The sequence below is a fragment of the Triticum aestivum genome, chromosome 2A (assembly GCF_018294505.1).
Source record: "Triticum aestivum cultivar Chinese Spring chromosome 2A, IWGSC CS RefSeq v2.1, whole genome shotgun sequence".
NCBI lineage: Eukaryota > Viridiplantae > Streptophyta > Magnoliopsida > Poales > Poaceae > Triticum > Triticum aestivum.
In genome coordinates this window covers 565,749,786-565,759,093 of record NC_057797.1, presented here as the reverse complement: position 1 = coordinate 565,759,093, position 9,308 = coordinate 565,749,786, and the positions used below count along the sequence as shown (strand labels likewise).

General features: G+C 44.8%; 2 protein-coding genes across 2 annotated transcripts; one reads left to right on the top strand and one right to left on the bottom strand.

The window, feature by feature from the left end:
• The first annotated feature begins 1,389 nt into the window (after window positions 1-1,389).
• On the top strand, window positions 1,390-3,278 carry LOC123189457 (uncharacterized). The gene is made up of 3 exons (XM_044601876.1): window positions 1,390-1,649; window positions 1,774-1,843; window positions 2,102-3,278. Exons 1-3 carry the CDS (start codon window positions 1,587-1,589, stop codon window positions 3,010-3,012), a joined length of 1,044 nt encoding a protein of 347 aa, XP_044457811.1. The 5' UTR covers window positions 1,390-1,586; the 3' UTR covers window positions 3,013-3,278.
• Window positions 3,279-6,319: 3,041 nt separating this feature from the next.
• Window positions 6,320-8,711, bottom strand: LOC123189456 (uncharacterized). Its single transcript, XM_044601875.1, has 4 exons — window positions 8,418-8,711; window positions 7,313-7,637; window positions 7,164-7,236; window positions 6,320-7,083 (listed from the first exon to the last, which is right to left on the bottom strand). The coding sequence occupies exons 2-4, from the start codon at window positions 7,619-7,621 to the stop codon at window positions 6,497-6,499; spliced, it is 969 nt and encodes a 322-aa protein (XP_044457810.1). The 5' UTR covers window positions 7,622-7,637; window positions 8,418-8,711; the 3' UTR covers window positions 6,320-6,496.
• Window positions 8,712-9,308: the final 597 nt, after the last annotated feature.

Sequence of the window (9,308 nt, the reverse complement as noted above, 5' to 3'; positions counted from 1 at the left end):
CATCAGGGAAACCCTAGGTCCGGTTTTTCAGATCGGGCAATGACAACGTCTCGACATCGTTCTCCTTCGTGAAGGTGTTGACTTTTTGATTGCGACATCCCCGGCAGTGGATTTGGAGATGTTGGTTTGGTTTGGTTTGGGCTGCGGACGATGAGTTTAGGTGTGTTGTTTACCACCTCTTGTATTCACTCTTAACTCTTAACACTTTTCTATTAATGAAACTGCGTATTTCATGAAAAAAGTCAGAAATTGATTAATTAATCAACTATATAAAAAAGACAAAAACAGTCCCGTTTACAAAGAGGCCCGTTGCACTCAACGGAATCAACCTGCTCGTGCGCCGCCCCAGCCAGCCCCCAACCATCCTTCTCATCCCGTCCCGAGGGCGGAGGGCAGTCTGGTCATTACGCGGGGGCGCCCTGCCCCCCGTTTCCCTCCCTCTCAGGCTGCAAGTGGGATGAGACGCGGAAGTCCCACATAATGTCGCATCAACCCACATACTTATGTGGGATTAAGTGAGATGTCCACATAAAAATAATTGGAACTATGCGGGTTGCCACATACCCACATAATCTGAATGCAAAAATTGAAAATACAAAAAGTACATGTCAGGATAGAGCAAGTTCATACTGTTTACTCTCCATGTATTAAGACTACAACCTGTCAGGATACAACAAGTACATAATCTAAATGCAAGATAAATTGCATTAATACAACCTACCATCCTTTATTTGCAGCAAGACTAAAGACAAAATCAATTGCAATAAGACTAGAGGCTACAGCAAGATGAATTTTTCCAGCTCTTCAAGATCTTCCATCACCATCAACCTGCCATCCTTTCTTCAAGTAGCAAACTAGCAACCCATATTTCCTGTCAAAAAATATGTCCGTCAGTCCATTTGCATCATAAGAATCCATTTTACAGGATAACTTAGGACTTTACAAGAAACATTGGAAGTCAAACAAGTAGCAAAGTAGAAACATTGGAAGTCAAACAAGAGCCATTGGGAAGGTGGACGGCGCCGCTAGATCAACCATTGGGAAGGTGGACGGCAGCGCTAAGCTGGCCATGGGGGAGGCGGTGGCGGCGGCGTGCCCTGCCCTAGTGGCGAAGAGGGGAACGAGGAATTAAGTAGGTCATAGTTGGAAAACGTGGGTCAGCCCACTTAGCCCACTTTCTAAATCGCGCCGTGGACGGTCCGTGTCCGCTTGCAGCCTGACCTCCCTCCCTCCCTCGCCATGTGTGGCCCGTCCGGCCAGGATTAATTAAAGCGAAGGGGAAGAAACGCAAAACGCCAAAAGCCCCGGAAAGATTTTTTGCCTTTGCTTTCTTCCCAATAACCTCCGCCCCCGCCTCGCCCCGCCCCGTGTGTTATCTATCCCCGTCCTGCACATCCACCCATCCCGCCGCCCTGCGCTCCCTCGTCTCCCCCACCCCCCACCGTCTCTCTCTCCCTCTCTCTCTCTCTCTCTCTCTCTCCTCCGCGCCGCTTTCTAGGGTTTTTTCCCTCGCCCGTCCCGCGCACGCACGCCCGCACCCGCCCGCAGAGGAGGCAGCCGGCCGCAAGGTCTCCGCCTAGAGGAGGATGGGATACGACGGCGCCCCCTCGCCCGCATCGGCCGCGGCGCGCGACGCCAAGAAGAAGAGGGTAAGTAAGGGGGCCGTGTGTGTGGTGTGATCTGCGATTCGATTTGGGGGCCGTGGCGTCCCCCGGCTCGGCTGCGGATTGCGCGGCGTTCTGATCCGATCTGCCGATTTTTCGTGTCCCGCAGGGTAACCGCTCGTCGGCCAAGCTGAAGCAGTGCAAGCTCGACGCCCGCCGCGAGCAGTGGCTGTCGCAAGGTCTGATCTCGTGCCTGCTCATGTATTCTTTTATGTATTCTTGGTCTTTTCCCTTGCCAATCCCGGAAGTTGGGATCTCTGCACTGTGTATCCTAGTTGCGTCTCTCGTCTTTGGGTGCCTATGGGGGAGTTTGGATACTTAGGGGAATCTGATTATTTCGGCACAGGGGTGATCTAGGTGCTACAAATTGATAGCTTTTATTCAACATGATATTTTGGGTTCAAATTCTGATCTTTTTGCGTTTTGGATTGGTCTAGTCAAGGATGGGAAGGAGGCCACGGCCAAGCCTTTGCCAGCGGGCGCAGGATCAGGGGCAGGGTCGAATGCTGGGTCGCCAATCCTTGCTTCGCCACACCCTCCACTCCCCAGGCGGCGTGCCGATGCAAGGTCAAGGGGTGGTGTTCTGGAGGATGACAAGGAGGATGCTGGAGCTACCGGGCATGAAGTAGGCGGCAGCGACCTTGACTCCCCCATGCACAGCCCTTGTTCAGACAACTCTCGAGGTGGAGGCTGTGCTCAGAGTAAGCGCTGCTCCAGCAATGGAGGTGGCCCCAGCCTCAGCAGTGTGAGCAGTCTATGGTCCAGTTCCAGGAGCGTGAGTGATGCCGAGGATGATGACACGGGCAGTGGCCCTGAGGAGGAAAACGGGGTGCTGGATGATTGGGAAGCTGTTGCTGATGCACTTTCAGTCGATGATAACAGTCATTGCCACCAGAGTTTAGGTACCACGATGCCCCCAGCAGCTACAAGTCAGTCGGCACCTCTGGCAAATACATCAAAAAGAACAGAGCCTATTCGTAGCAATGCAAGAGCTTGGACACCAGATGATACGTTCCGTCCACAGAGCTTGCCCAGTATCTCCAAGCAGTCGAGCTTCCCAGCGAGGATTGGCAACTGCTGGGGGATGGGTATGAGTGCAGCACATCAGAGTATCCTCTCTATGCCATTATCTTGCCCGATATGCTACGAGGATCTTGACCCAACAGACTCGAGCTTCCTCCCCTGCCCTTGCGGGTTCCATCTGTGTCTCTTCTGCCACAAGAGGATCCTCGAGGCGGATGCGCGTTGCCCAGGGTGCAGGAAGCTATACAATTCAGGGTCTGCAGGAGAAGGAGCGCCAACACCAGTGCGTCTATCCCGTTCTTGTAGCATGGGTCCAAGACACTAGGCTGTGTGAAGGCTATGATAGCTCTATGCCGTAGTTCTGCTTTGCATGTTACTGTCGGATATGCTGTTTTTGGTCTGTATACAATAAAGAAATGTGAATATTTGAATAGATGCTGTGCCCATATAGAGTCTCCAGGACCTTGGTATCCTTTTTGTACTGATGCATTGGGTGTGATGCATATGTTGCTGGAGATTGGAGAGGACCTTTTGTTGTTACAGTTCGTGAGATCATATATAATAGCTATGGTGACTGTTATTTCCTTGCCACTAGTACACTGTTATCAGTTGAGTCATGTTCACCTAAGTCTAGTTCTTGCTCTTTTTTTTTCACTTATGTGATGATCTACTAAGGCAAGTGGACATTCTCCTGTATTAAAACGCTTGTCTAATCTTTATAGTCTACTTTACATAAATGCTGATGTTTGGTCTTCACTGACAAAATTCCATGTTACTCAACTAAAGTAAACTCCTGCCTTTTATCATTATCAGTATTTGTTTTATATATCTTCACCGTATTATCATTTCAGGCTCTGGTCATCAAATAGTCTGTGTGGGTGGGCTTTCCTATGATTCTGATCTTGGCAAGGAAAATATTTCGCTATTGTAGTACAACTGTGTGTGGTGTGTTGTCTCTCTCTAATTTCTTTATTTTGGTTTAAACTTCATAATGTGTTTTGACTCAGCCTGGCAACTTTAAGATGCAAATGTGAACTGTGATTTAGTAAAGAAACTCCTTGGACTATCTATACAATGTACTTGTTTTAGCCTCCTACAAGCTAGCGTTTCTTGGTATGATACCTGTTTTGCATCTATATATATGTTAGTTTCTTGCGTTCGATCTTATTATACTCCCTCCATTTTTTCATACTTTGCATATTAGTTTTGTCTTAAGTCAAAACTTTCTGAAGTTTGATCAAGTCAATAGAAAAAAAATCAACATTCACAATACCATATAAATATCATTAGATCCATTATGGAATATGTTTTCATATTGTATTTATTTGGTATTGTAGATGTTGCTATTTTTGTTGTAAATTTTGTCAAACTTCATAAAGTTTGACTGAAAGACAAAAGTCTAATATGTGAAGTAAAAAAGAAACGTAGGGAGCACTACAGGTTGTGCTATTACTCATGTTTTGACCTATCTTAAATTTTATTGATGATGCGGTTATCAATGTTTTTCCACATGTTAATCAGAATGGCCTCACAAATAGAAATAATGACTAACCTTTGGACATTTGATAACTGATGGCCGTAGCATTTGACAGTCTCGAAATCCTTGGATGTCGATATTGCTACTTATTCCCATCTGGCATATAATGTGAGTGCTTTAACTTTAAGCATTTTGTTTAGAAGCTAATATTGCTGGGCTAAAATATTAGACCTTAAGCTATTGCGAAGCTCCATTTACCCCCGAGACCTAAAACAACTTAATTATTAGGACAAAAAATGCCCCAGAAAAGCTTGTCTTGTGCTTTACTGTTGGCATTTAAAATATATACCACTCCCTCCGTTTCTTTCTAGTCTGCATATAACTTTTGTCTGAAGTAACTTATAGAAAAAAGTATCAACATTTACAATGCCAAAGGAATATCTTTAGATTCATTACGGAATGTAGTTTCATATTATGTATATTTGATATTGTAGATGTTGATTTTTTCTTAATACAAATTTGATCAAAGTTTGTAAAGTTTGACTAGACACAAATCTTATATGCGGAGTAAATAGGAACAGAGGGAGTACATGGGTAGCACTAACCATGGGTTGTCCATCACAGGTGAAAGCAGCCTGAGCTATGAATATCAGTATTGGAACTGTCAGGATAGATGCAATCACCATTGACCTGTTAAATAGTTAAGTGTTTTGCATCTTGTAATGGCTTGAGTGCCATGGACTGGTTGAAGTTAACCGCACGTCTTGGTCCACCAATCTGCATTCCTGGTTAGAGAAATAAACAGGCTTTTGTTTGTTAGAATGCTATAATGATTGTGGGTCCTGGCATGATCCAGTTACTTAATACTTGTAGCCCCCTTTATGCAAATGTTTGGTAGATTGTATTGGATGTTCATGCAATGTGTGTGCCAATAACAGCTAGCAGGTGTCCATGTGGCACTTTTCAAGGTGACATTGTGACAACCTCACATGCTGTCTTGGGCTGTGAAAAGAATTGTGGGTTTTCTTGCCTGGTTAACGAGAGAGCTGAATGGCACAAGAAAATATGGAATGCTGTTTGCAACATTTTTTTTATTACGCTTGGATGTGCACTGCTGAACTCTGCCATTGCATTGAGATACTATTGCGTTCCGGGATTGATATTTACACGGTTGCGCTGTTGTATGGGCATTTTGAAGACGGGTGCAGTGCGCCTCCGAATCATCCATTTGTTGTCCTATGGCGGTGGCTATTAGATGCCAGTTGCCAGGGTAACGCCGCCCTCTTTCTGTTGATGCAGCGACCTGAATTATATTTTGCGCATTGTATTATCATCACAACCAAGGTAGATGAATGTTAGAACTGCACATTGGGTTCTTTCTTTATCATCGCAACCAAGGTAGATGAATGTTAGAACTGCACATTGGGTTCTTTCTTTATCATCGCAACCAAGGTAGATGAATGTTAGAACTGCACATTGGGTTCTTTCTTAGATCTAGATGGAATGAAATACTGAAATAGAATAAAAAAGGCCCTTTTGGAAGAAAATGGAAGAATAGTATGTGATATATCCCACTTGGACAAAAAATATGTTGAAAGCAATTTCCTCTTATCCTCGCTTTGTTCCTTAATATAACTACTTAAAAATCCCCTTACAATCATGAATCCAGTTTTGAAGGACTTCCTCCCTGTGTGAGCTTGCATCACTAGTTACTAAAGAACGAAATGGCTGGCCTCTGGTTGTACTTTTAAACAACTGTCTGAAGTTTAACGAAATGGTTGTACTAAGGCCCCATTTGAAACGGGTGTAAATTTTGTGTGTCCACCGGTATTCAGTTCAAGTTTGAGCTAAATACCGATGAACATGCAAATTTTACACCCATTCCAAACATCCCTGGATTCAAAAAAATATCTCAAAAGCAAAAAAAAAAGGCAAAAAAATAATTCCTAATGCGATTTTATCTGATGCCAATATTCTAATCATGGCGCAAGCCCACAAGGGCTAATGGAAACATCATTTGAGAAATCAAAAAGAAAATCCATGGCGTTTTGGGCATTTTGGTAGAACGCAACTCCGAAAAAACACTTGTGTAAATTAGCTAATAGCGGAGCAAAAACAGATCAAACAACAAAAGTGATACACTACATACCGCTACTAACCACAGAACCAAATAATTGGCATGAAGCATGGATTGCATGAGTACACATGGCGAGTCACGAAATACTTCTATCACCCTAAAGTATGCTACAACCTACTCCGTACCAAGGACTCCAGGGTGTGGAAGTTCACATTTAACCGGAGACAAGACACCGCGATGCGCTACAACAGCTGATTAACAGAGTAACCTGTTGACTTCCCTCTTCAGCCACAGAGCGCGAAGCCTCAGCTCATACGAGAGAAAGATCTCCCGGTTCACCGAATCCTTGAAGACATCAGCAGCTAGAACCCTGACCTGATCAGACACATCGGTCATAGATTGGAGAGCCTTGATACACCTTGAAATCGAGAACTGCTCGCCATCCTTTTTGGTTTGTTCTTTCGTGCGAGCCTGTTTCATTCTGAAGTCTAGATAAGCCTCCATGGTCTGTTGGATGTCAGACGCCTTGCGCTTCTTGCGCTTGTCCTTTTGTGGTTCTATGCAAGAACTTGACTGCGCGGGTTCATCGGCTCTTTGTTGTGGCTTTGGGTCTGCCCCAGGCTGTGGTCTTTCCAATGCCTCTTCATCGTGATTTTGCAGAAGATCGACATCTTCCAGACCTTGTGATCCTAGCTCCAGAGTTCTTTGCAGTGCGCTGATATTGTTCTCACCCTCATCGATGCTTCCAGGAACCAGTGCAGAAAGTCTTCTAGACATGCTTCGCAGTGTGCTGGTGTTGTTGTCTTCCTCGTCAATATTGCCAACCCCTTCAGGAATATCCCCTATCATGGTAGCAGATTGGTTATGTTGTGTTGCCCTCTCAACAATGCTTTTGAACAAATTAGAAATGGAAGAAAATTACTTTCAAGCAACATCTCCAGCGACTGAAGCAATGGAAAACTCTTACTTTGGTACTTCCGCGCTTTTGGTGACTCCTAGTAAAATAAAAATGAACGGTTAAATATCACTTGGTCATATGAATAATCAGTAGAGTAGGAGTTAGAATCTCACATCGATTATCTCATCCCAGATTTCATCTGTTGTTCTGATCATAGAAGCATTCTGGTCCCATGAAACACCATCACGCTGAAGGATGGATTTTATCAATTTATAGTCTTTCTTCAGCTGAGTCTCATGTTCCTGAATTTGAACTTTAGTAAACCCTGCATCTGGGTGCCTATCATTAAAGTCCTTAACAATTTTCTTCCATCCCTCGCTTCTCCAACCGTTTGGAGTCCTATAGTGTGAATTATTGTTCTCATGTAGTATATCAATAAGCCCCTTTTCAAACTTCATCACCCACCTTGCTCTGTTCGCCATTTAACCTTGGAACAAGCTACAAAGCACCAATTGTATTGCTCAGATAATGGCAACCAAAGACAAAAAAATAAATATCAAGTAGCCACTAGTGCAGTTCAACAACAAAAAATTGAGTCGGGATTACCTAGTCAGTGTACTATACATTGGATATTTGGGTCAACGGTCACTCCTATTTTTTTAGTGAGGACTATAGCTAATGCATTGGATACAAGGACAGGTAACATTTACATCATAACAACAATATCCCGCAACGATGAAAGGAAAACAAAAATACACACGGCATTAGTAGCATTGATATTTCGATCCAGCAATTTTAGCTCGTTAGAAGATGATTTGACGACCACTTGATACGAGAAAGGCCCTTCCTACAGATGATGCCACCCAGCCATTCCAAGAAACAAGAGGTCTCAAAGCAAAACATTATCCTAAAGCACAATGTCAAAACAAACAAGAGCATCATCCTCTTCTTGGTTCTGGGGCAGGAATATGGGATTTCACAACAAGTGGAGCAGACTAGCATCGGCAACAATGCATGTTACAAATTGACTCAGTGGGCGAGCAATCGAAACAGGGGTGGAATACTACATTTTTTCTTCTGAAAAAAAAATTGCCATCAGATAGTTCGACTTGAGGGTAACAACACCAGAATAGATGCAGATGGACAATCCTATCAATGGGATGGAGTTCACTAAGATCGATCTTGAGCAATAAATAGCTGGCTGGATTTGGTTGTTCACAGGGAACAAATTACCGGAGCAAAACGAACAGCGATCCAACCAAGCTAGGGTTTCCTTACCAACCAACCAAAGGAGCCGCGTCGAGTGGGCCTTCCTCTCCACACCGACCCAGTCGGAGTGAAGAGGACGCCTGCTCGCCTGGTAAGCGTGCTTCGTCGAGATCTATGGCGGGTTTGACCGGCGGCGCGACCGGAGGAAGCCGGCGGCGTCGGAGCTAAGGGGAGAGGAATATTTTCCTCTTTCCGGGTAGGGTCGCTGAGTTTGGGTTTTTGCGGGGGTGGGAATGGAAAATGTTTGGTTGGATTAGCATTGTTTGGATGGTGGTGGATTGGGAGACACCGAGAGGGTAGTGGGTTGGGCTGGGTCGGGTTGAGATAAACAGCGCTGCACGTCCTGCCCTAAACCATGGGGACTGGGATTTGGGAGACAGATAGGGTAGATGATCTCCTGTGAACGATGGAGACCATTTGAAATACTTCCAATGGTTTTCTTATAATAAACATATGACTTCACCATAATACTCCGTCCGTCCTAAATAAGTGTCTCAACTTTGTACTAACTTTAATATAAAGTTGTATTAAGGTTAAGACATTTATTTTGGGACGGTGGGAGTATTATTGGAAAATATTTATGACTCATTTGAATATTTGATGTTTCAAATTCATTTTTGGGAACTTATAAAACCCTACCAACGTTTCTCTGGATCTGGTTATTGCCTCGGGTGCGGATCCGCCGCCAGATGGGTCATGGTCCCTCCCCCTGACCCTTTGTCCATGCGAGCAAGGTGAGGCGGGCAGTTCCCATCCAATTTGGGCCTCCGTTGGGTTGGGATCAATTCGGATCTCGATGTGTCGGCGCCGCAATTGGCGGTCGGTGGCTAGTGGGGTGGGGTTCGCCGTTGTCGATGGGCGTGAGGCAAGGAGTTGTCCGGAGATGGGAAGGAGTGGCCT

Excerpts from the sequence above, each read along its gene's own strand:
- LOC123189457 (XM_044601876.1), top strand. The coding sequence starts at position 1,587 with ATGGGATACGACGGCGCCCCCTCGCCCGCATCGGCCGCGGCGCGCGAC. Across the intron at positions 1,650-1,773 it reads GCGACGCCAAGAAGAAGAGG|GGTAACCGCTCGTCGGCCAA; the intron begins GTAAGTAAGGGG and ends CGTGTCCCGCAG. Across the intron at positions 1,844-2,101 it reads CGAGCAGTGGCTGTCGCAAG|TCAAGGATGGGAAGGAGGCC; the intron begins GTCTGATCTCGT and ends GGATTGGTCTAG.
- LOC123189456 (XM_044601875.1), bottom strand. The coding sequence starts at position 7,621 with ATGGCGAACAGAGCAAGGTGGGTGATGAAGTTTGAAAAGGGGCTTATT. Across the intron at positions 7,237-7,312 it reads TCTGGGATGAGATAATCGAT|GAGTCACCAAAAGCGCGGAA; the intron begins GTGAGATTCTAA and ends TTATTTTACTAG. Across the intron at positions 7,084-7,163 it reads GCTGGAGATGTTGCTTGAAA|GGGATATTCCTGAAGGGGTT; the intron begins GTAATTTTCTTC and ends CTACCATGATAG.